Source organism: Ixodes scapularis, unplaced genomic scaffold, assembly GCF_016920785.2.
Source record: "Ixodes scapularis isolate PalLabHiFi unplaced genomic scaffold, ASM1692078v2 PGA_scaffold8__174_contigs__length_109621045, whole genome shotgun sequence".
NCBI lineage: Eukaryota > Metazoa > Arthropoda > Arachnida > Ixodida > Ixodidae > Ixodes > Ixodes scapularis.
This window is the reverse complement of record NW_024609883.1, coordinates 104,522,219-104,549,088: the sequence shown is the minus strand read 5'-3', so window position 1 is coordinate 104,549,088 and position 26,870 is coordinate 104,522,219. Positions and strand designations below refer to the sequence as shown.

The following is a 26,870-nucleotide window of genomic DNA, read 5'->3' as shown; positions in this document are numbered from 1 at the left end:
ATTTGCATGTTTCTTTTGTGCCGTATCTGCCGAGCACGTGAATACTCGTATGACATGCAAAGTGGCCTTGATTGCGCAACCCCAGGTCCCATCATTTGATGTTGATGAGGGCAATGGATAACTATGTCGTAGAACTCCAGAAACACTATATAAACGGTGTTTCAAATGCGTTGTCCTACGGTTTTGGAGCAACTACTGATCGTGTAAAGCCTCTTTGCTCGTTGTGAGATCTTGGAAAGTGTTCCCTTCCGGCACATAATGCTGTTGTTTTTGGCTGCCATCATCGTCGGAGCCGTCTTGACGGATCGGGTTCAGGGAGAGAGTAAGCTGGTTTCATTAGTGTAATATTTTTCATTTAAATGCCGCTCATAAGAAAGCACAACGTGAACGCAGTTTTAATACTAAAAGATTACACTAAACTTTTATAAGTAGCTTTGACAGTGTGAATTTGTCAACTTTGTATACTTGCTGACAACTTATTTGTGGCATTTCAAGATATGAAGAGTGTGTGTGCACATATTCGATAGACGCTCAAGCTACGCAAGAGCGAGTGCGCTGCTAGCATTCACTGCATAGCCGCAGAAAGTTGTACGCGACTATTCAAATGATTAATGTATGGCACACCCATTCAGTCGTAGCAAAGACTTTAATTTCTGCTAGTCCTAGCGAGTCTCACACCCAACGTTTGAAAAACGGCGCCAAAAAACAAGTATACGGTATCGTATTTGCCATCATAGTGACCAGATTATAAACCCGCTTGCAATCACATACATCGTCAAGAGATTGTCAGAGCGTGTTCACCAGATGCACGTTTATGATACGTGACAGTGAATGCAATCCTGGAAAGGATGAGAGTTGCCGTTCGCCAGATTGCTCCTGAAGGAAGGGCTCTTGAGGAACTCTTGAAGAAGGTCGACGACTGCAGGGTTTGTCTGGAGATCTCCAAAAGCGTCAACCCGGCGATTCTCACACAGGTATTGTGTAGCAGTGTAACGAAGAAAACGAGCAGGAAAAATCGGCGCCTGCAGATAGAAGACTTAAACATTAACTGAATGTGCATTGTACTGATGCATTCAGTGCCTTGTGAAATTTCGAGGCGTAGTTCTCTTGCTCTGAAAAATGAGGCCATTAAGCTTGCCGAAGTCAACGGCGGAAGTGTTCGCAGACGACCGAATTGGCGAGGAATGTAACTTGTGGCGTCATCCCCCGATAGGCGCAGCAAGCAGACAACAGAGTGCGTCGGCTGCTCCCTGGGCCTATCGGTAGTTGGCGCCACAAGTTCCGCCGTTGACTTTGGCAAGTGTGTGGGAAGAGGAAGAGAACACGACAACATCTTGGAATTTCAAATGCACCACCTCAATGAACATTCAGTAGATGCTCGAAGTTTCCTTGTGCAGGCTAGTGGCATCCGGGCTGTCCGGGCGGTGGCTCGCCGCGACCCCCCGCCTCTTTCACTACCCAGCTGCACCCGGAGCTGTCCTCCTCCCCCCTCCCTCCCTCCCTCCCCCCTTCCCCCCCCCCCCCCCCCCCCCCCCCCCACCGGGCGCCGATTTGCCGCTCGTTTTCAGCCTTTATAACGTAGGGTATGATTAAAGGGGCGGTGCAACAATTTTCGGACTTCGGTCAAAGATTTCTGGAAGATGCCCCCTGACACTTCTGAAGTAAAGAACAGAAAACCGATTTCGCCTGCGTGTCCTAGTTGTTGCGTAAAAAAAAGATAAAGATTGGCATTTCGGGCACCCCTCAACTCACTCCCAGTCTTCAGGGTCACACCTGGTCGCACTCCCAGTGACGTCATTCGGAGTGCCGTGTAGCTTCCCGTGTGCTATCTCGGAGGACGCTTCCCCTCCCTCTCTCTGCGTACATTAACGGGCGCTATGCTGCAGCTTAGAGCCGAGCGAGGTCACGTAATCTTTCCGCCGTAGTTCCTTCGGCTGCCACTTGGGGCTGCAGGTGGGGGAAAAAGCTCGACTTTTGCTTTGCGATTATGCAGCGGAATCGCGACATTTTTAATAAAGGAAGTGTTTTCTCTATCCTCTGGGATACGATAAACAACGTAAAAATGGCGAGATGCAAATTGTTTTAATCATAAAATCGTTGCACCGCCCCTTTAAAGTACACTGGAGCCACTAGCATAGCCTCCTCTATACTGACAGTATAGAGGAGGCTATGCCACGACAGAGCCGTATATGTAGAGAGTTTGGTCAATAGGAGGCGCGGGCAGAGCCAGGGCGTGCGGCAGACTCAGAAAGAGGGCTTGGCATGCTCTCTTGACCAACCAGAAGCCGAAAAGAATCCCCTAGCGGTGGTAGCGAGAAACAGTTCTGAGCCGATCGATCATCGAAGGTCTATGTTCGTATTATGGTGCCTCGATTGCGTCTTCGACTGGTGTGTTTACCGCCCTATCCCGCCCATACATCAAAAGTTGTCCCGATGTGGCAACAAATGACGCGAATGTCATGCTGTTGCCTGTCGCGATCCTGGTGGTTGGCCGTAGAAATGCTGGCGAAAAGCACGAGCGAACGCGAGTGTCGCTGTCGTCACGGAGTCCCTTTAGGCGTCCCAACTCCGGCTGCTGTAGCTTCCGTGAACTGTCACAGTGGAAAGCGACCTGCAGCAGAACAGGCATCTGCCACATACACCACAGCTGTTGGGACGCCACCAGGGTCGCGACCGGCGACAACATGACACTTTTATGACGTGATCAGGCGGAAATCGAGGGACCACTTTTTTGGCCGCGGTAAACACACCAGTCGGAGACGCGTTCCAGGCACCATCGGCACCATAGTTCGTATCAACGTTGGTTCGTATATGGTTTTAATAAGTGCGTAAGAGTGAAGTGTAGTAACTCTTTGTGGTTGAAAATAGGGTTCACGTGTTGTTTCATCATGATCATCCAGAAAGATGTAAGAAACGAATGCGCCGCTCAACTCTGTTTTGCGCGGACAGAGTGTGACCGCTCTGACGGCAGATTCCCGGCGCTCGGCGTTTGGCGTAAGGATTATGTCGATCTTTCTGCTAGTCGCACTCTTCCACCATCATTTTAGATGAGTGTGATTGAAACATCACGTGTACCATATTTTCAGCCATCAAGAGTTACTCCAATGCAGTTATCAGGTTTGTTTCTCGCGACCACCGCCAGGATATTATTTCCGGCTTCTGGTTGGTCACATTCGAATTTCTGAAGACGCCCTAAAACACGCCCAGCCCGCTTTCGGCCAATGGCGCCGCTTCATTTGTCTCCTATACTTCCCAACGAATGGCCAAACTCTCTACATATGCGGCTCTGTGCCACGAGATGAGCTACGCTAAAAGTATCGGCCGACGTTAGTATCGGCACTCTGTTCCCCGATATTGTTGTGGGCGCCGCCATCTTGGTGCTTTGCTCTTTCGCAAACTGTTTAAACATTTCTGGAGGACGGAAAAGCGCTTCCTGTGATTTCAGATAAAGCTTCACATAACTGGCAACCATGATTGTAAGCCCCAAGATGGCTAAGCGTAGTTACTCTGGAGCGTAGCTTACTTAGAAGCACTAGATCGTGGCGCCCTCCGGTGGCGGGCAATAAATGTCTGAGTAGTACCAGTAGTACAAGCCTGCCCAGTGCCAAGGCGCCAAGGCGGCCCCCGTGGCCTCGTCGCCTCGTTGGCCTCTTACAATAACAAACCTGTTCGGGTGGCCGGGTGGCTTTTTGCCTCTGTGCGCTGTTGTTATTTGTGCGTTCTCGTGGTCGCGATTTAAAATATGTCATTCGTAGTCGTCACCGCACAACGTTACCCCGGGGACCCGAGCTCGCCCCAAGCTAGTAATTTCTCCTTCGTCCAAGCACGTCGAAACCCATGCGCGGCCTCGATGCGTTCTATATGTCGCCGTCGACGGTACTGTTGCGTCGTCAACTGTCAAGAACAGAAAGAGCCCCGGATTGAACTTCTACGGATTCCAATCGAAACCGTGCGAAGTCGAGCGAAGGGAACGATACTAGCCGCCCAGCGCACTGAGTAAGCGAGACAATAGACCCTTTTCGAAATTCAGTGCCATCTGGTAGTTCGTAAAGCAGTTTAGGTTTTGCCATATCAATGGCGGAAATTAACTTGTATTGGCACCGTCACTTTTGCAAGTCAACAGCACGCGAGGAATTTTTTCGTGCGAGTTCTTACTCGATCACTTTCAGTTCGATGGTGACCAAGAACCTGCATACAGAACAAAGCTCCAACCCACTCAGATGCCTCGAAACATTCTGTACACCAAAGTGCTTTAAAGCCGGTTGTGTGCCGCCCACAGATTGATTGAATCTGAGTTATAAGAAATGAACACTTACGTAGCTCTTGTGTTCCATTCCTACGTCACGTCGTACTTACCCCCGAACGTACAGGCATCATCCGCTTAGGAGCATCTTGAACGTTTTTCGTTATCAGTCACTAGAAGGCCGCCATTAGTATGGCACAGCTGCCGTGCGACGGATGATGATAGGGATCAAAGTGGCCAGACTGTATTTCGGAAAGGGTCTATTTTTCTCGCCCTCCAGGTGCAAGGCACGGCCACTCGATCAAGCGGCCGTGGCATGCATCGAAACGTGCGTCATGCGAATTTTACGAACAGGAACACGCTATACTGTCCGATCAGTCGAGCGATCCGATTGAACTATACTTCGTTTCAGCAGCCGATGCTACAAGTGCGAGCTGCGGGCTTTCAGTGACCCTGTCAAGCACTGTTCGGGGCCACATGCTCGCGCTTGTAGCGTCGGAAACGATGTATAAATTGAGCATGCGCGCGCACCAACGCACCACAGAAATCAACAAGCATGTGCTGGAGGCGGAGCTCCTTCTGCTGATCTTATGTTGCGTGAAGCTTACATCGCAGATGTGTAAAAAAAGCCGCAACAGCTCGGAAGGCAGCTTACAGTCCTTCGTGCCGCGCTTGCCTCCCTCCCTTCCTCCATTCTTATTTATTTATTTATGTGTGCGAGTGTGTGTGTGTATATAAAGTCTTGTATGGTGCCACAGACCTACGAGTACGGGTCACTGGCCTTTTGGTGTGATCAAACTCTTCTCAAGAGTTAAATAAAGAAATATCAACGATGTAATCGGCCGACAGACAGCCGGTCGACGCTCGATCGCTTACGTCTGCTTTCGCGCATTTTCAAGGTTGGTCATCAGCTGATAGCGTTGGCTGTACGGAGGGGCTGCAGTTTGGGAGTTTTTGCTTAAAAGATGCCTTAATGTATCTCGTAATGCTCACCTCAAGCTCGATATCATAAGAAGCTCGCTGTTTTTGCGAGTGACAGAACACCGACACCAAATTTGCGGCTTCTTGTACAGCGTAGACGTAGCTTGCATCGCTGAGTTTATTCTCTTTGCGAAGTGTTGAGGAACGAAAGCAGCTTTCCACGTTAGAAATTGGCTCGATTCCTTGCCGTAAGACAATTCCACGAAAGGAATTCATACCGCCGGCTAACGTTTGCACGTGGGACAAATTGGAATGAGCAAGTTTGTACTACCCAATACCGATAAACAAATCGTACACACACAGCGAAAAAGTACACCCCTGGACGTGTAAACCGTTGTCCCAGGGCGGACTCCCCAAATGGTGCTCGTTTTACACGCGAGGCTCGGTGTATTTCGTTTGCACCCGAGGTCTCGTGTAAAATGAACATCTTTGAACGTGTACTTCGTTCTGCGATCACACGTCTAGGGGTGTTTTTTTACAATGGCGGCCGTTTGACGCAAGACGGGTTCTACGAGCGAGGCCCAGCGCTTTACACGGCTTTTCGCCGCAGCGAAAGCGTAGTTTGCACGTGTTCGTTCGTAATCGTCCATACGTGCTGAACTACCGCAAGCATTCACCCCCAAGCGCCGATGCCGTATCCATTACGGCGATTACGCGACAGTGGGAGCGACCATCGACTGCATCCAGCAGCGTGCTTCCCCATCGAGCAGGTCTCGTTCGCGTGGCGGTTCAGCCGATCGCCGAGGCCTCAAGCCGGTTGCATTGTCACCGACGCCGGGTAATTTCCACAGCAGTTATCTTTTCGCGACCACAGACATGAACTTTATTGAAAAAGCCCGTTTGCCGCGAGCGACGACGAATAGCTCCGACACCGACCCTACCCGACCGGCGTTACCGACGTCCCGCTCACCTCTTTACCGCGAGCAAAGTTGTACGCGACGTTTCGACGTATCCCCTCATATCTCGTGCGTACGCAAATTTTGCGGCTTTCCGGGTACGCATCGACTACCGAAACGGCCAGCGAACGAAGACGAACTGAACACCGACGCTATGCGCCATTTAAACACGCGGTTACTTTTCTACTAGACTGTAGCTATGTGGTGTGGTTCCTTACACATAAATGGACTACGTACAAACAAAGCTAAAATAAAATTGGGCGGCTGCTTGCGCCACCTAGTGAGTATGCGGAAAACTACAAAAATGAAGGACATTTCGGCATTTGAGGAAGTGACCATACCTCGGCAAACCTCACTCATGAGGGCCCTCACTCACCCTCACTCACCCTCATCTTCACAGGTGAGGTGAGGGTGAGTGAGTTTCTGAACCAGGAAAATTCATGAGTGTGAGGGTGAGTGAGTGCCGTGAGGGTGAGTGAGGGCCGTGAGGGCCGTGAGGGCGGTGAGGGCTGTGAGGGCCGTGAGGGCGGTGAGGGCGGTGAGGGCCGTGAGGGCGGTGATGCCCGTGAGGGCCGTGAGGGCCGTGAAAGCCGTGAGGGTGGTGAGGGCCGTGAGGGCCATGCAACTCGGAGCAATTCGAATGCGTTTGAAGCGGCTGCATCCAATCAGGGACGCAAAATTTTCACGTGATACTTCGTGCCAGTGATAATGACACCGAAAGACTTGGCTGGTTTGAAATCGATCGTTTTTTTGGAAATAAACTATTTCAGAAAGGTGCATTAGTATTCTTAACGAGATTTAAATGCATAAAAACACGTTTATAACGCGTTATTGTGTCTAAATAGTGCAAGAAAAATAAAATTTTATGATGACGATGGCAAATTGCAGCAATTCGTTGCTGCGTGTGATCGCGGGCGGCCTGTGTTGCTGGTGTTGCGACGTAAAGTTTCTGGGCGAAATTGCCCCATCTGAAGCTGGCCTGAGTGGCGTGAGGGCCATCAGTGCGTGAGGGGCGTGAGGGGTGTGAGGGCCGCAAGGGCGGTGAGGCGCGTGAGGGCGGTGAGTGGCGTGAGGGCGGTGAGTGGCGTGAGGGCGGTGAGTGGCGTGAGGGCCGTGAGGGCGGTGAGGGCCGTGAGGGCGGTGAGTGGCGTGAGGGCTATGAGTGCGTGAGGGCCGTGAGGGCGGTGAGGGCCGTGAGGGCGGTGAGGGCGGTGAGTGGCGTGAGGGCTATGAGTGCGTGAGGGCCGTGAGGGCGGTGAGGGCCGTGAGGGCGGTGAGGGCCGTGAGGGCGGTGAGTGGCGTGAGGGCCATGAGTGAGTGAGGGGCGTGAGGGCCGTGAGGGCGGTGAGGGCCGTGAGGGCGGTGAGTGCGTGAGGGCCGTGAGGTTCAGTGAGGGTGAGTGAAGGGCTGAAGGTGAGTGTGACTGTGAGGGTGAGGGTGAGTGAGGGGCTTAGGTAAGTGCGGCTGTGAGGGTGAGGGTGAGTGAGGGCGACCTAAAATGCCGACTTCTGGAAGTGACACGCGCGAACACGTACGGCAGCATACCAACACATACATCACAGCACATACCACAAGATCAACATACAAGCATCTACATACACAAACAACGAACAGAGGCACTGACAACCCGACACTCCTACTCAATTGTACTAAAACCCGCTCGGTATATATAGCAGACTTTTTGTTTCAGCCGAAGGTCCGGTGACACCCCCTGTATTTTATATGAACGTAACGATATTACACAATTATTACTTATATAGTACGGCGACATAAATATAATTTGGGAAGGTACACATTTCTCTTAGTCTAGATTATAGCTAAAAGACACCCTATATTTTAAAAAAAATGTTTCGAGCTAGCCAAAATGTAGCAAAATCTGGTTTCGTTTTCGGAAGTTCGAGCGCTCAAGGCTGGAATGCGCTAGCGAAGTGTGTGCTTGCTTCTGTCAAACTATAATCCATTGCATGACGCTCTCAAAGCTGCTGGCTGCAGCCCCCGTCTTGGTTTAGGGTTTGATTTACACGCGCTCCCGTGGAAATGAAATTATGCGCGCTCGAGTCGAGATTATTGACAGCGTGAAGTATAAACCGAATGTAAACGATTTTGCGAGCGACGAGAACAGCGACGGCGACCCGCTTCGCTGACGCTCGGTCACTCGCGCGACGACGCAAGCCGCATGAAAGCGGAACGATGTTTTCTAGAAATCCAAAAACCGAGTGACGCGACGAGCGATAGTAAGAAATCTTCGTAATACGTCGCTGACTTGTCGCTGTCGCCGTCGCTCGCTAAATCGCTTTATGCAGTTCAGCCTTTATACTCACGCTAGTGCCGACCTGCATTACCCGCTGAGCCCAAGCAAGCGATAAGGATATTCAAATATGTCACAACAGTGGCGTGCATTCGCTAAGAAAACATATATCTCAAATTCCTGCAGTTTGACGTCGGGATCCGTTACTTGTTCTGCTGTCACCTTGGCGAAACGGTCACTAAAGAGAAACTAGTCAGTTTGTTTTATCAGAAATTATAAAAACCTTATCTAGCCACTGTTATGCACAAAAGCACTCTGGAATTTCATATAAATAGTTTAGAATAAACTGAACACAATCGGTAACTTAATTTTCCAAGCATAATAATAAAAAAAAAATCTTAGAAAACAATGTATTTTTAAGGTGTTTCAAATTAAAAAAAACTGAAAAAGGAGCCTTATTTCAGCTGCACTATCACGTAAATACTTTGGGAAAAAAATATCTATTGAGAAGTAGGTTTTGCAATCTCTAATTTGCTTCTTTCAACTTTCCAGTTACTTTATGCGTACTTGCAGATTGTATCCTGACAAATCTAGACAAAATTGTATAAAAAGTAACAGTCTATATAAAATTTATAGCTTAATTAAATTCACATTTGTTTGATAATGTTCAATCTTAAATGTGAGTTTTAAATTTCACATCTATTATTACAATGATTGAATTACATGCTGCTTGATGCATGCTGTGCTGCCCCCCCCCCCCCCCTTCCCCCCTTTTTAAATATATATATCCTGTATATTTGCTGGTTAGTTGTAAACCTCTTAATGTCGTGTTATTTGTTTGTTGTTGTAGGTGTGTGAATGCATATGTTGTACCCCACTCCTACTTGGGCCTTCAATGGCCAGTAGTATCCTCTAAATAAAATTAAAAAAACAAGTGAGCAGTAAAAATCTGGAAGACAAAAGTAAACACAGAGCCATGCAAAAAGGCATTCAGTATATGAAACAGATACAGATATGGGCCTCAGGCGGTCCATCGGTTCAGCCTCCACACCGCCTAAAGACGGCAGTGTTGCAATATTACGAACCAGCGCACAGGTAGACAGTTACCAAAAATCCAAACACAAAAAACTCACATCAGCGCTGTGAGAGTGTATATTTTTGTGTATTTGGATTTTGAGTAACTGGTCTACCTGTGCGCTGGTTCGTAATTATGCCGTACCAACTCGCCCAATCTGCCGTATTAATAGTGTTGCAAAATACTTAGATCAACTATGATGCTAATGACTGCAGTGTATAAAAGCAAGCTACTCGTCGGAACGAGCTTGACGGTACGAGAATAAAGAGAATGTTTTCACAGTTAAACTCAGAGTCTGTTGCACCGTCTCTTCCGTCCTCAAGATCGAAAGTGCTACAGATTGGTGACCTGGACATGATGATTGACTCCGAGCACCTGCTATCCAGGGGAATGTTCTTCGTGGCCAAGGGCACGGCAATGGCTCTGCCTTTTCGGACGAAAATGCAGTAGGCACATATTCAACTTTCTCAGCCTCCACATCTGCAGCGCCTCCGCAACCACCTCTGCTCTGTCGCATCTAGCACCGGCATCTCCCAGCAATGGGCTGCGACCACCTTGCTTGCCCCACCGGCTTGGCAAGTGAATATTCATCGACATCTTCACACTGTTCACAAGGCATGTTGCTAGCCGACCAGGGTCTCCTCATCGTTGCCATGTCAGGCATTCGCTCTCAGTTCGGTTCCTCATCTTAGGGGATGTTGCATCGGCCCCGCAGTCGGCCGGCATCCCCCTTTCAGTCCGAGGCTGTACACTCCAAACTGATCGAGCCGGACTGAAAGCACGACAGGGTCGATTTCCCCCGTCTGCTGCCTCATTTCCTGACCTCGGCGTCAACTACCCTGCACGGCTTCCAAAAGCTCTCTTTCCTGCTCTCTAGTATGTCATCCTGCTTGCGGTACATGTCAACAGCAACGACACCTCTCTGGAGCCGCAATCACTTCAACAAAATCGTGCCATTCCTCACAGTGCAGAGCTGAGGGCGATAGCTCTGCGGCAGTCTATCGGTTCAGCCTTGGCATCGCCAAAGATGACAGTGCTACTCATACTCGTCACCACGAGCTCAACGACATGAGAATAAACAGAATGTTTTTATTGCTCGGAGTCGGTCGCAGCATCTTTTCCGTCCACAACATCGTATACTCTATAGGTAGTAAGCAAGAGACACACTTCAGATGAAAAGAACAAATGCTCAGATCACACATGCCGCGGGTGTCCAAAATTATCCATCATGTTGAATATTGTTTTGGTTTTTTTAATTCTAACAGAAGACAAACATCATTATCGCGCAATCAAAATGAATACTTACGAAACACCTAAGTCGCAGTGTAAGTGCTCATCGCTGAGCTGCGGCTGTGGCATATATGTATTTATTTAAAAGTGCACCGATGATAAAACCTTCAGGTTTGGCAACAATACCGAGATTACAACGGTTGTTGTCCATTATAAAATACAAAAGAAATAAAAAATACCGGAAACAATGCAAGGTACAAATCTGCACAACAGGCTTCCGAATTCAACTACTTCGTCGTACTGGAGTTTGTTACAGTAATAACAGCTTTGGATGGGCTGTGAGGACAGCATTCACACTGAACTGGGTGCCTTGGTGACTATCACCAGTGTTGAGGAGTTGCCACTCCAGAGTTGGAACGATTCCGCACTTCCACAACCCTGGAATCGAATGCAAATAAAATGGTGGCAGCACTGGAATGGAATGGGAATGAAATTAGTAGTTACATTTGGCCCAGAATAGAGTAGGAATGGAATAGGCTTTGTTCTAATGCGAGCTGCTTAGATGCCGTCAAAGGGGCTTTCGAAACGGCATTATTGCACTTAGGTAACTGACGGTTTAGTTATCTGACTGCTTATGTTCTTTCGAGGATGAAAGTGGCAACCCCAGTGAAGCAACCCAAACTGTAGACTTGTAGGCTGACAAGGGCAATTTACTCGATCTTAATCCAGGGTAAGGGTTTTGCACCTCAGCGTTCCAAAAACTACCCGTGCCCAGCACTTTTCAATCTGTGTTGTCACGTGACACGACCCACCGGAGTAACTCGGATCTATTTGGGTAAGATTTGGAACACAGCCAAAGTGTCGTTCCTGGTGCTGCGAGATGCAACCATAAGGCTGTTGGGACCATGTGTGATTACAGCACCAGTTGCAGGCCACCAGGCAGGGACAATGTCACACCGCCCGCACTTCGTTAATACAAGTGACTCCTCACTTATTATGTATCTCGTAAAAGTGGAGGACATATACGGTTCTTTTGTGGAAAAGATGGGCGACTTAGTTTTCTTCTCTGTTACGAGGCTTTTACACCTGGTGGTGCGATCAATATCTGCAGTGCCCCCACACCAATTGCCACTAGTGCTATGTGCGACCAAAGCTCAACTTAGTAAAATCAATGATTGCGGGTAGGGTTTTGAATTTTGCAGTTGTCTACGCATTTCACAACGCCAGCTTTACGCCGACGTTATTTTCCGGTAACTTAGTACTAGCTGTCAAGTGCCATTTTCACAATTGGGAGGGATTGAGAGGAATGGAATGCAGCAGTTCAGCCATTCCAGGAGTGGGGATGGGCCCAGTTTTTCCTTTCCAGGAGTTCAAAGGAATGGAATTAGTATTAGAAAATTCCAATTCTCTGCCATGGAGTTGGGTGGAATGGGGAATCTTTTGTTTGTTTGCACACCTAGAATGTTTGAGATGACTCGAGAATCTTGTTTGTTCGAGCTCGGAACCTTCTAGATACCTACGGGCTTACAAAAAGAGCTTCGCATGGCTGCTCGAGTCAGTCGTCCTTTTGTCGCTGTCAAAGTATGTGCGGTCTTTGTTACTTTATGTTTCTCGGCACAAGTTCGCTGCATTTAACATTGATCTGAAGTTTTATTAATCAAGTTTGTTTTTGTTCATGACATATTGGTGGATGTGCAGGGTAACGCAGTCTATGCCCATAAAGCGTACCATCTGTGAACACGATAACTCTGAAGACGACGATTGTGAAGGCGACGTCCTTGAAATCATCCGAGGACGACTCCAACTCTGACACCAACGACCTCAACTATGGCCTCAAAAGCGACCCGGACAATGAACTTGACAAAGCCCCTGGCTACCACACTTAGACGAAAACATCATGACGACTTCTACGCTGATGATGAAACGGACGACAACTCCAAAGACCAAACCCGGCTACAATGTCAACAACCAACCTGACAACGGCCTCGATGACAAACAGTCTTCAACCGTGGTGACGAGACTGATGACGACACTGATGATGACCCAGGCGAAGACTCAAACAATTTCATGGAAGACGATCCCGACTACGGCTTTGACAGTTATCCAAGGACAATCCGGACGATGACTTTAAAGGGCAACTCCGGCCAAAACTCGAAATTAAAGAAATTACTGGTATCGCTGCAGTGACACAAAATACGACCCCAGCCAAAATATTACGTCCGTGGGATGCCGCATTCTCAACTAATGCCGATAATAAAAATGTGACCCGCAGCGAGCCGCTGCACCTTAGCGGTCGGCTAGCGGGTTGCCGATCACTAAAGCAACATTGGGCCGTGACGTCAGTATCGTTCTTTTTTTCCTCCAAGCGTTACGCGGAGTGCGCTTCTTTGAGCCGCTACCACCGCTACTTGGACTTGTGATTGTCATGTTTAGCCACTGCTTTTATCTGTAGCCCGTGTAGCTTCGGTATAGCCTTTTGTTTATTTGCTTGTGAGGACTCAAAGACTGGTTTTAGCGAGCAACTCGTAGCGCCCAAGACTGCCCAGCTGTTCCTTGAAGGATGCCGAGTAGAACTTGTAGTGCTGTGGGCTGCTCAAACAACCCGCTGCACGACCCGGAGGTGCTTTTTCACAAGTTTCCAACGTACCAGAAATTGAAGAAGGTGTGGGTAAACGCTGTTCGACGAGTGGACTTTGGCTTTTACGCGCCCAAGGAAAAAAGAATGCAAAAACAGACATGTACAGCCCTAACGCAGCAGCCCGTGCCGGAAAACCTCAAAGCTTCGTGTCTGTTACTGACTCGCAGCGCGAAAGCGAGAGGGCCCCCAGTACTGTACTTCACTGGCAGCGCGTCGTAGAGCAATGCCGCTCCATCCACGGAGCCCCGATGACAATTTAGGCCTAGCGACAGAGTACGGAAGACTGCACACACGGCGACAGCCGCTGAGTACGGTACTGACCGAGTTCACTCGTTTTCCAGTCGCTACCTTTTGGGTATACTAGCGACAAGTACGGCATGGCACACGCACGGCAGCAGCGGCCGCCGAGTACGGCACTGTACGAGTTTACGGGTTTTCCAGTCACTAGCTTTTGGGTATACGCACTAACTCTTCCTACATGTGCTGTATAACTACCACATATACAGAATTAAAATAAAATCAGCTTACCTCCTACCTTTAGACGGCTAGCGCAACAGAAGTAGCTGCTGATCAACCTGCATACTCGTTGAACGAGAACGATCCTGACGTCACGTTCACATAGCGGCCGATTTCTAGTGCTGACAGGGCCTCGAGCGGCTAGTTTCGGTTTTGTTGGCCGTGCCCCAAACAAAACTTTGAGGCGTCCATATCTTTAAAACTACGCACAATAACGAGGAAAAAATTACACCTTGCAATTCAGGGATGCTGACTGCACTAGAAACAGTCATAATCCCAAAATTGAAAGTATGGTCCGGAGTTGCCCTTTAACGACAACCACGACTACAAACTTGACGGCGACCTTGATGATGAACCCGATGACAATACCTACGGCAAGTGAGGTATCTGTCACGAAGACGAACAGGACGACGACGCCTGGTATGTCACTCAACGAACGGAGGAAGTTTACCAGCTTGGTCGCATTTTGATGCAAGCCACAACTTTCTGACGATGACTGCTACAATCTGTCACCACGACGCCCAGTTTCAGCCTGGCTACCCACTGTGAATCTAAACACCAACTCATCGTCGCAGCAAGGAACTGTTAAAGTGGTGCTTCGACCTCAAGGTTATTCGCTACATGAGACCCAAGTTGCAAGTCGTTGGCCAATGGGGCATCAACATTGTCACGCTGCCCTCTGCGACCCGTAGGCGATTCACGTCTTCCGACTCAACTGAACTAGGTATGCTCGGTAGGACTGTGAAAATCTGCTATTTACGAGACTCTATTTTGACCTAGTCTTGTTTAAGCTGTTAATTTAATTTTGTGTTGCATAAAGACGATGAGTCTTTCACAAGAGGGGAGTAATGCCACGTGCAAATAGCCGAGTCAGCAGCGTGATCGACTCACATGCCGCTGACCCCGCCAGCGCATGTCCTTCTTTCTATTGTTTGCGTGACTGGAATGATGAGACGACTCTAAATTTTTTTTGTTTGAGCTCAGAAACTTCTAGATACCCACGCGCTTACAAAAGTACCTTCGCTTGGCTGCGTGAGGCAGTTGTCGTTTCGACACCATCAAAAGTCTTTGTTAATTTATGTTTCTCAGCACAAGTTCGGCGCATTACACACTGATTTTAAGTTTAATAAAGAAGTATGTTTTTATTCGTGACTATATTTAGATGAATTTTGATAATTCAATCTTCTGATATTTCAAACTAAAGTGTGTGGCTTCCAGGGCCCGTTTGCTGAAGCGCTAACCGCGGCTAAAGTTAACCGCAGTACCTAGGAGAGGGATTTTGAAATCACGTGACTGGCTCGGCAGGAATGCAGGGAAACATGGCGGTGCCCCGGTGAGTGAGCGCCGCTCGCTTTGAAACTAATATGTCGTTGTAGCTGCAATATTGGGCGCGTTAGTCAGCAATGAATGGTGCCAGAGGCTTTCGCTTTGCCTTACCTCATTTAAATCGCAAAGCATGAGCATATGACCTCGCCGCATTTTTTAGATAGTCTTTCGATTCTGACCATTCCTAAGCCTAAATGAACGCGATAAATGTTAGCATGGCAATGTCTTTGGAAAGTGGATTGCCTTGACTCAATCGGCCGGGTGTTAATAGCACACAAAAGCAGACAGCGTCCCAATAGACCATATTAGACCTTTCTCTAAATTTCCCAAGCACCGAGGTGCATGCTACAAGTGTAGTTACACGCGTTGCACGTGCTGGCGTCTGAAGTAGTAACTGTTCTAAAGCAAAAAGTCTAAAACAAATTTTGTCTTGCACGTGCGTTGGTCAAATATTTATTATGATTATTTACTTCGAATCTTTTACAAGAGGAAGGCCAGTGCGCGCAGACCGCAGAATTATACTTCCAGCGTTCTTCTCGATGCTTGGGTAATTTAGAAAAAGGTCTATAGGGATGCTGTTTGCTTTTGTGTGCAATCAATACCCGACCGATAGAGTCAAGACAATCCGCTTTCCAAAGATGTTGCTAAGCCAACAATTACCACATTCATTTAGGCTTAGGAATGGCCAGAGTCGAAAGACTATCTAAAAAATGCGGCAAGAGCCTTGCTCATGCTTTGTGATGAAGTGAGGTAAGGCAAAGTGAAAGCCTCCTGCACCATTCGTTGCTGACTAACGCGCCCGGTATCGCAGCTACAACGACATATTAGTTCCAAAGCTTGCGGCGCTCACTCACCGGGGCACCGCCACGCTTCCCCGCATCCCTACCGAGCCAGTCACGTGATTTGAAAATCCCTCTCCTAGGTACTGCGGCTAACTTCAGCCACGGTTAGCGCTTCGAGCAAACGGGCCCTGGAGTTTGAAATAATGAGAGTCGACTGTAAAACACCATTTTTGCTACCCCAAGTAGCAATTTATTTTAGTGTAATTTCTGGAATCTTTTATTCAGACCGAACACTTCTTTTTCAATAAGCTTGTCGGCATAAAATTTAGACTATTTTTTATAGCCTAAACGTAGCAAGCGTTCAAAACAAATACAACCTAGTGCATCAGATACACAGAAAACACAATATTAGCAAATGCTACTTTTATTGAACACATCTGGAGTTTCTGTTGGATACATACAGCGCTGTGAAGAAGTACACCATTCTTATATGAAAATAAGCTTCCCACCAGTGAAATTTCTCAAGTTGGACAGCCTTGTTGTAAGTCAGGCACGTTAAAGAGAACCCTGCCCAAGTTTTCATAGACACTCTTACAAAGTTGTTTCATCCGTACAATAGCGACTTCAAGGTATATGTGTAGAAACTTCCCAAAGTGCAAACATTATGTGAAGAAACTGCATTTCAAAGTTGACGTCCTCGCAACCCCCCCTATCGGTAGCTGCTCTACCGGCAACAATGAAAAGAACTATAGAAAGACCGCCGAGGCCACATAACGTAAGACATGGTGTCCAAGATTCGCCATGGACAGCATGGTTGGTAGTTGGACTTGTTTGTGCTCACTCTTTTACCCAGTCTGTCGATTGACAGCTATTTAGAGTGCATGATAGGAACTATTTGTGCTGTAGACATAAAAACATGTACATGTTGCCCCCCCCCCTTTGAATCTGGCAGGCGAGACCACTCGAAAATGTTTGAGAGTAGCTGTGTAGAACTGACATGTTCTAACATTCTGATGACACAATTATTCATATTAAAAGGTATGCTTAACCGAAATTCGAAGCTTGCAAAACAACACTGGGGCGGTAGGCGGGACGCTGCAAAACCCCCAAAACATCACACATAGAGCATTATTTCTAACGGATGGCCGTATTTTTGGAAACATGTGGGATTCAACAAGGCCGACGAGACATGTGATGTCGCGATTCTCATTCCCTCTCCTCTAGGCTTCATCCCCTTAAGCAGGAGAACCGAAGCGGGAATGAGAGAAGCGAGGCCGCTTCCCCTCATTCTAAAGTGTACCAGGAGAAGTATGATGTCACATTTCTTGTTTGATTGTGCCCTTTCCTTTCCAAGAATACGGCCATCCGTTTGAGATATTAATGTATGAGTGATGTTCCGGAGTTTGTAGAGCTCCCATTCAAAGCTTCCGCGGCCTTATTTTATGAAATCCAAATTTTGGTCCAGCATCCTTTTAAACAAGCTTTTTCAAATATTAGCATAATGAACATACAATTGGACAACTTGCTAACTCACAACAGCATCCTCCCGATGATGCCGTACAAAGGTTCTGTCACACGCACCAACCGAGGGGATTGCTGCAAGTCCATCCACCCTCAACTTTTAGTCACCTTTGAGACTGAAGAACTGCTGTATGAGGCCCGTCCAGCCACTGCGCACACAAAGAGAAACACGGGAAATAACACTCAGTGACGAGCAAAGTCTCTGGGCGGAAAGCCCTCCATGACAAATGAGCACTGTTGGGTTACGGCAACGGCGTAATACACAGGTTCTGCTTCTTGGATGCCTTCACCGCTGCGGTGGGTGGTCGCAGCTAGTCGTAGCAGATAGTGTCACGTTTGTTGCTCGTACCAAAACACAAAAGCCGTGTAGTATTCTTGTTGCCGAAGTTCATAAGCCTACGTTCCCGGTCTACACACACTACACAAAGCCAGCCACGAGCAAAGCTAGCTAACCCCGTTTCTGCTTCGGTGACAAGCCGCCAGGGCGGTGACACCGCCGCTGAAACTTCTGCCTCGGCTCTTCAAACCAGGGCCCCTCAGTGCACAAGCATGACACTTGCTAGGCTGCTCTGCCTGTACCAAGTGACACGCGCCCGCATGTTCCCTCTCATAATTCTTCTGACTGTACGTGCCCCGTATTGTACACGGCCATACTGTGCACATGGCGAAAGTTCCCTTTTGAAAGTGCTCCACGGTCGGCTTACAATGCTGCGAACACATAGCACATGACCACTATAGGTGACGACACTTGGGACACTTGCCATCCGTCGTTGTGGCGCAAAGTCGCTTTCTCAGTCGTCCTCACAAGGGGCAAGGAAAGGCAGGCACTGCATAAAAAATCAATACATATTATAACACTGGCTGTGGCAAACTAGTTTCAAAGATGATACAGTCATGTCTTCTTAATATGGACACCTCCGTACTATAAAAAGATTTTTTTTCTATAATGTAAGGTGTTTATATGAGAAAATTAAATTTAAAACAAAAATTGGATAACAAGCATAACCAAACAAACAGTTTCTTCAGCTAAAAGATAATGAGATGTGAGTTTGCTCTATCGCTTTAGAGCCGTTTAACATGTAGCACTACTGTCGTTTACAAGAACAGATACCCAGGCTGTAAAGTGCTGATCGGCTGAATAGCAAAAGATGTTGCACTGTATGCACAAGCCGGATGTAATTGACACTTAGCTGCCGGCAGCTAGGATCCTATAATCTTATGATCGCAGACGGGAATTACATCTGGTGCCTACGGCTGGAATAATGTCTCGCTTCGTAATAGAAAAAGCACAAAAAAAACACAGGATGGAGAAACCGGGTGTCACAAATTCGGGCTTCTCTTCATTTTTTTAAATACTTTTATGATCTTTTTTTTGGACCACTTTAAGTGTTGGTACGGTCAAAAAGGGGGAGTGTGGTGCCACTTTTAATCTCAGTTCGTCCCGTCGTAGTTCCTTTCTAAGTCCCCAACGAATTTGCTCGTTTGCGGAATGGGTTTTTGTTAACGGGCGACGTAGATCATCCCAGGTCACAGTTTGTGGCTTTGACCTCGCGGACGGAGGGGTGCGTATGCTGGCTCGCGTATGGTGCCGATTTGACATGCAGGGGCGCCGCCGGGATACAAAGATGTTTACGCTGGCTAGCACGCTTTTTGAAGGCGGCGGCTTTGCTCAGTCTGCCGCCTGTCGTGTTCTATGTATCGGCGATAATTGATGTTTTTGGACTCGTACGGGGGAATGGATGGGCACATATGTTTGGTTGTCTGAAAAATGTAATAAATTTTGCCATTTGGGTCGTTGCTGTGTAGCTTTGTTTTTCTTGAAAGTTGACTGACCCGAAAGGCGGGGAAACGGGAGGTTGGTCGGTAGACGAGCCTATAAAAGGGGGTTCGGGAACAAAGAAGGTAGTCCAACCCCAGAGCTGGCCGGGTCGCTACTCAACGTGGTTACTCCCTGCAGATGAGTCTTGGAACGTGTAATTTTTGGCTTCTGCCCTGCCTGTCGGACAAGTGTTTGAGTTTGTTGTGCTGAAGCGTGTGTGGCTGTGTGGTGCGCGGTGTCGACCTCATCAAGCCTCTAATTGGACCGCTGGACTTCGAGACGCCGTTCTTCGGCCGACAACTCCAGACTACGGACTGCTCTGGACTCGGCACCTACCGGAAAGCTAAGCCTGGTTTTCTAGGACTTGTCTACTGCATTCTCTGGCTCTGAAGTACGAATTGTTGAATGTTGGGAAGATTTTTACACAGTGCTACTTTCTGTCGCGACTGTTTTGGGGGATTATCCCATGTGTGTAGCGGTAACGTTCGAGCTCCATCTCGGTTTGCTCTCGTTGTTAGTGTAGGGTTTTCGTCACTGTTTTGTTGGCTTATTCCGGTTTTATGAGCGTCGAGTCTTTTTAGTATTAGTTTCTGGCTCGCAGGGCTCCATAGCTTTGAGCTGGAGTGTGGTTTGTGTTGAGTGCTCTATTGCCGTGTACAGCTTAGTTTTTCACTTTATTAAATCTAATCTTTTGTTTGCTTATCCTCCCTGTGTCATCATCTTTCTCTACTGATTATACACCAGGCGTGGACCTAGCGCTAGTCAATGGTCGAACTTAGCTCTCTTGTTCTTTTCCCGTAATTTCTCGTTTATTCTCAGGGTGGATCATTGAATTATTTTTATTAATTTGAACCCCACTCCGTGACACCGAAACAGATGGGAAAGCACCACAATGTATTAAACTCGTCGAACATTAAATGTTCTTGAATTATACCTCACCCATGCTTGCTACGTGATGAAGCCCAAAGGTTAGTTCAATGCCAATCAATATTAAATGTCTTTAGATGGGCACCTGCTGCCCGATCATGGCCTTTATTGCAAAGCACTGTTCACACATTTGCGAGTCCTGCAGTGCCTTGTGGAATGGTGGGCGATACTTGCCGTTCCGCAAGGCACTGCAAGACAGATCAGGCTCAACTTTTGAATGTCGACGTGCTTACGGAATGCTGCAGCAAACCAATCATTCGCCGAGGGAAAAAGAAAGGAAGCTGCATGCCTCCGTGTGCTCATTGCCAGTGTTTTCTGCTCTGCTATGTACCCTGCTTGTGTGCTGTGATTTGCAAGCCAGCGCGGGATATATTTCATGATTTGTTTGTCTGTTCAGCTGTGTGAGGTTGTGATTGAAACAACCAAGAAGTATAGACCGCCATTCTTTTCATCAAGCTAAGGCTTCGCTCATCCGAACCGGGGACGATGACTGCTGTTGTTTACACGATTTTCGACAGCTATGTGGAGTGGCTTTGTGTTTAAAATTGCAATCCCAAGTGCAAAAAGAAGTTACCGCAGACTATATTGTTAAAGGTTGATTTCAACTGGCAGGCTCTGGCTACAACCACCTTAATATTCATTCAACATTGTTTGCATTTCTACTTACCCGTGATCGCTTCATTTGCCAAACACGTTAGTGGCCGGTCACCTTACCAATGAAACTAATGTGCTGGTGTCTCCGGCGAAGAATTCCCTCAGGGCTACATGCAATGCACAACCCAGTTTGTAGCCCGTTGTGACTGAAAGCTTTCACACTGGGGAAACGTTGTTGTCACAAACGCAGTCAAAGAATGCGATAGGATTGAGGGAACAGGGGGATTGTCCAAGTTGACTGACTGCATGAGCATATGTTTCTATCGCCACCGTGTTTCCTCCACGCAGGCGACGGAGAAAACGATATAGAGACTCCTCGCGCTTGCCAATGCCAAGTTTCTGTAAAACGTCGAAATACGAGACACCCAGCAGCGAAGTGTCGATATTGCCGGAGAGAGCGGCGGGACAACGATCAGCGCAGGATCGCGGCTTCGCCACTCTTATGCGACGGTGTCTTCGGTTTCCGCTCTCTGCAGCTTCCACCGGGACGCTAGCCGTGCCTAATTGTGCTAGCTTTGAGCACCACAGTTCATAGGGTTCACAGCGCCCGAGCGAAAGCTCGCGCAAAAGAACCGGCGAGCAGTCGAGTCGTTTCCAATCGACGGGGTGGCTAAACGCCGGTTGTGTGAATCGGGCTTAACGCCTGAGCCGGCTTGCTCAAAGCAAATCTAAAGTTCTTGAATGTCATGTAATAAAAATCTGAGACGTGCTACATTCTATACAAACTTGATAAAAAAAAAATCAAACACTCACCTTCGGCTGCTACGTCCGCCGTACCGCTTCAAGGCAGAAGCAACATGGCGCTCGACGTTTTGGGGTGTTGGGCTGGGGTGTTTTCAGTGTTGCTTACACGCCTAGTCGTGTAAACCGAAACCGAAACACCAATTTCTACTACCCCAAGTAATTTTTTGACGATTTATCACTAGCAGAGCGTGTAAAAATATGCTAACGAGTGAAAATGGGGTGTAAACAGGCGAAATATTACATTTTCGCTAACAGTGTAGGGGGCGTTGCCAGCCGGTTTTTCTGCAGCGCCTCCTGGGCAAAGCAGGAGGCCTATTGAGAAGTCCTCAACTAGATCGATTCTGATAAACGTGAGCAGAGTGTTTATGCTCAGGTGAAACTCTATCTGATGGCGTGGTCAGCATACTTTATGAATCATTCAAGTAGAGGGTTTCCGGCCGATGCCATCTTCAGTGTTTGTGCAAATGGCGCGTTCTTTGCTCACTTTCTAAAGCCACGAATGTGGCTTCAGAAAGCGTGTTGGACTTTGGAGATCGCACGCTGCGTTGTTGATTTGTAAACATTGAAATCATGAATAGATTCCTATAATTGTTTCCGCTTGGTCAGAAAAATAAAGGCGAAATTGCGCTGCATTTCCAGTACAAGGCCCACGTATACTGTTTCCCTCTTCGTGAGATTTAACAGGTAGTAGGCATTTTGCTAAATTATTGGATCCTAAGGAAGCATGCTGATATGGCAGTTACACGTGCTGCACATGCGCGTCTGTGGAAGTGCTATTTTAAATTTAGGCACATGAATATAAAATATCACTGTGCGATTTATTTTAAACCTAAAATCAATCACATTTTCCCGTGTATTTGTTATCGCTTCTTGTTAGTCATTTAGTTCGAATCTTTACTACATACAAGGCGATCACACGCAGCGCGTATACCAAGGCCGTCCAGAACCTTGTGGCCCTAATAATTCAGTAGAATGCTTATTGAGAGGGGCGAGATATGAAACTTCAACATGCTACTAGTACTATTAAACGTTTTTAAATTGTTTGCGACACTCCAGGAACTTAGCAACTTTTCTTCCAGCTAATAAACGGCATCATTCCTACGACCGAAGCTTGCATAGCAGAGACTTCCACAGTTGCTGATTACACCGAGAGAATAACTGCCGTAAGTAAACCCCATTTATCGTTGTAGCTACTTTCATGGCATATACGCGTGGTTTCTTTTTGACTCGAGTGTAACATCTCAGACAAAATTGCTCAGAACGGCGGGTTCCTTTTTCCAGAGCAAATACTGCCTCCGAAGGCAGCACGATCTACCTTGGTAACAACGTGGGTTATATCGAGTAATTTGATAGCATGCTCTCCGATTGTTCATAAGGGTCAACTTATGGCTGGAAAGAGGGCATTAAAGTCGACGCCAGACAATGCGCCCCGAACCCATTGCAATTTCTTACCGCGGTTTCTTATCTTTTGGTTCCATTGCGGTTGATCTTATCTTTCGGACATTACGGATTATCTTCTCATACAAAGTTCGCAGGTTCTTAGCCGATGACGGGCATAACCAGAGAATGAACTCGATTTTTCGTCGTGATGTAGAAAGTTCACATGTTGTCCCCTAAGAAAGGTATGTAAGGGTTTCGTACTAAAACAAAGCAGTACAGTCGGCGTTAAACCTGTCTAAAGTTCCGGAATGGTGCGCTCCGGACTGCGCGTGCGACATCTGTCGGCGGACGCTGGGCCCGAGATAGAGCGCCTCTGAGCATGCGCCGCCATTGTGCAGCGCGCTGTATCAAGGTGCTCGGTGTGGCGGCCTACGCGCCGCTGACTCCGCATTATTGCGCGTTCTTCTCATAGGAATTGAGCCGCCGAACTCGCGCGCTTGCTTCCGTACTCGCGCGAAACAGCTCATGGTGCGCGCTTGAGGCTACGCATTTTTGTTTGTTTGCGTGTAATGCATCCTCAGCGCTACCAATTTAAGTGCTTGTTATATCTGCACTGTCGATAGATTGCTTTCACAATGAAAACACAACCGCGGCTTGTGATTCCACGGTAATGAATGTTGCTCGGACACTAAAATTAGTCCGTGCCTTAAAGCTTCCGTCTGCTGGCACAAGCAGCACCGAGCTCGGAATAACGGTACCAATTGAAATATTTGATGTGTGAAGGAATCTTCTGATATATAGCGTGTCGCAAGACATTTGGATTTTCATTCGAACATTTTTTATTCAGCTGTTTTTAATTTAGACAAAAAAATTGTAATAAACTTAAAAAAATAATTTCGAGAGAAATTAATTTTAATTTTTTTTTTTTATGCTGAAGCATGATGTGTCCCGTAGAATATGAGACCGCCTTGAGCGACTTTCAGGCTTGCCATCCTCCATGGAAGCAAGCGCGCGAGTTTAGCGGCTGAATTCCTATCACAACGAGCGACAATGCGGAGCTGGCGGCGCGTGCACTGTCACACCGAAGTTCGAACGCGTTGATTTCGCGGCCTGCTCGATCCCCGGCGGAGTCGGCAGAAGGATCAGCACAAACGTTGGCATCTGCTCAGCGCTGCACAATGGAGGCGCATGCATCTCAGAGGCGCGCCATCTTGGTCCCAGTGTCCGCCGGCAGATGTCGCACGTGCAGTCCGGAGCGCTCTAGACAGGTTTGATGTCCAGTAAACGTAGTACAAGAGCTGCTTTTCTGAGCCAACAGTCGTTTAGCGAGCAAAATGTTTAAATCTGCCTCAGCTCGTTGTCGTTAAAATAGTCTAGTAGTAGTCGTGCCAGCCAAGCGGTGTTAAAAATTTGTGGAGTCGTTTTAAAACAATGTTTGAAATTTTATCATCCACTTTCGCAGAAATATGTGACTAAATCTTCAACGCAATGCACGTGAAACACAAGTCATTGATATTCATTTCTTCAGCCTAGCCAATGAGAAAAGCGATAGATATGCTCAAATGACCGTGCAATCTCATTGTTGAAAATACAGGACGCCATTTCTCCCCTGAGACTATTGGACTATTAGTGAGCCCCCTTCTCACCAATAGTCCAATCCCTCCTCTCCCTTCTCATTGGCTAGTTTGATTTTAAGGTGGGCGCTTTGGTATTCACTGTGCATTGCAGGACAGAATACTTATACGAAATTACGGCTATAATAGGAAGTTTTTTTTTTATTTTTATTTCAGCTGAAAGCGTGTTTTCTAGAAAAAGAAGACGTCTTTGTGGTAATGTATGGTTTTATTAGAATTAGACATAAATAAAATATGCGTGATACAACTTTTCTTTACAAATTCAAATGCATCAAAAAGAATTGTTAGCGTGCCTAATATTGAGAAATAATAATAATAATAATAATAATAATAATAATAATAATAATAATAATAATAATAATAATAATAATAATAATAATAATAATAATAATAATAATAATAATAATAACAACAGACATGAAGTTACATCATAATTCGTGGCGGCGATAAAAAAAATAACTGCTTACGTAGCTTTTCTTCTTTTTTTTTTCCCTTCAGGCAGCTATAGTTTCTTAGACAAGCAGTGCTGAAAGCGCATTCATACCTTCTTTCGGGTTTACCTGTGTGTGTTATTGCCGGCCAATCTAATCAAACGCAAAAAATAAATAAAAAAGATTGCCATTACCTGTAACTTCTTGATTTAAGCCTTTGACTAGGCTCCTAAAAAGAAAAAGAAAGCAAGTTTGACTTTAAAAATTATATGGTGACTTAAGGACGCTGATTCCCGCAGGGATTCATTTGTATTTTCGGTCACCTACGATCAATGTGCAATGGTATAAATATGTGCACCTTAAGTTTATCGGGATTTTTTTTTTCTACGTCTGATGCCGGTGGCATTGTTTAACACTAAATTGCCCGCTCACAGTATCACGTCGTGCGATCTCTGTTCATACTATTAAGCTCACATTTTTTTGGGTGACTTTAAGAAAGAACTCCCTGCAAATCCGAGGAAACGTTGAAAATGAATGGAAGTGTAGAGGTTCTGACATATTTGCCCACAAATACAAGACAGTATTTTTTTTTTTTTTTTAGTGTTGCGTACATTTAACAAAGGAGTTTCTTTCACTTATACCCTCAGAAATCAAGCGAAATGACAGCCGAAGACAGGGAAAAGTTTGTGGAAGCTGGGGTAAGTGGTCAGACGTTAAACATCGTTAAAGCATTTGCACTCTTTTTTTTTCGGTTTGCTTCGCTATATAGGAAAACTAACTACTAACGCGCTTGCAGCCGAAAATTTTCAACATCGATTATTCCTGCGCAGAATCGGTTGAGCATGAGAACAGATGTTATCGAACCTGAAACGTAGGTTCTACCAACATCAATCCACGAAATAAAACCGAAAAAAATGAAACTATCATGATTGGAAAGAACAATTGAGAATACGTTTTTATAAAGAAATGACTAGCTGCAAATCTTATAGATTCAAAATCCTAGGCGATATGCTTTGTGGATTCATTTATAAGCTAAATAGTAAGCCCCGACACGCATTTTCCCCCCATAAACAGCTTGAATAGCAACGGGCAACCAGTTTGGGTAAATCAAAATAATGAACTGGACATAAAAAGAAAAAAAAAAAAGAAGGTAATTTAAGCACCGATAATATACTACCGCGTTCAAAATGAGCTTTTCCGCCCGTTTTTAAAAGCAGATATATCGTTCAAACTCGACTTTGAATGCGATGCTTGGTCTCAATTTTTCAATTCGTTGACATTTTTGGATAATGCAGCTTGTGGGAAAGGCGCAGCAAACTGCCAGATCAGGTGTTTTAGCTCATACTGTCTGGGGGTGCACGTCTTGTAGAGACGAGAGCCACTAAATAAGCTAGACTTCAGAGTAACCACACTTCAGTCATCTTAGTACTTAAAATCATGGTTCCCAGTTATCTGAAAGTTTAAGTGAAAATGCAGGAAACGGTTTTTCCATCCTCTAGAAATGTTAGAAAGGTTCGTGACAGAGCAAAACGATATCACCTGAGCTTCCTACCACCGTACCTAAAGCTGAGGAAGTCACATTTTCGGATTGTGACAATCGACAGATGTGTCTGCTGTGCTCTTAGCACCAAGATGGCGGAGCCCACTAGCAGATCGAGGAACGGAGTGTCGATACTCTATATGGGTATATAGCTCATTCAGTGGCTCCTGTAGAGACCAGTCTCCTAAATATTTTAAAACACACCATGACTTTTGTTTTTCTTCTTCTCTTCGCAGAAATGCGTCTACGACAAACTCTTTCACCAGGAATAGGTTTCAAACGAAT

The 26,870-nt window shown here is 46.7% G+C and overlaps 1 protein-coding gene across 1 annotated transcript; it reads left to right on the top strand.

Annotated features, from left to right (window-relative positions):
• Positions 1-258: 258 nt before the first annotated feature.
• LOC121833646 lies at positions 259-26,870 on the top strand. Its single transcript, XM_042287083.1, has 6 exons — positions 259-322; positions 829-974; positions 22,680-22,763; positions 24,771-24,809; positions 25,693-25,743; positions 26,822-26,870. Exons 1-6 carry the CDS (start codon positions 259-261, stop codon positions 26,855-26,857), a joined length of 420 nt encoding a protein of 139 aa, XP_042143017.1. The 3' UTR covers positions 26,858-26,870.

Excerpts from the sequence above, each read along its gene's own strand:
- LOC121833646 (XM_042287083.1), top strand. The coding sequence starts at position 259 with ATGCTGTTGTTTTTGGCTGCCATCATCGTCGGAGCCGTCTTGACGGAT. Across the intron at positions 22,764-24,770 it reads ACACCGAGAGAATAACTGCC|CTGAAAGCGTGTTTTCTAGA; the intron begins GTAAGTAAACCC and ends TTTTTATTTCAG. Across the intron at positions 24,810-25,692 it reads AAAAAGAAGACGTCTTTGTG|AAATCAAGCGAAATGACAGC; the intron begins GTAATGTATGGT and ends TTATACCCTCAG.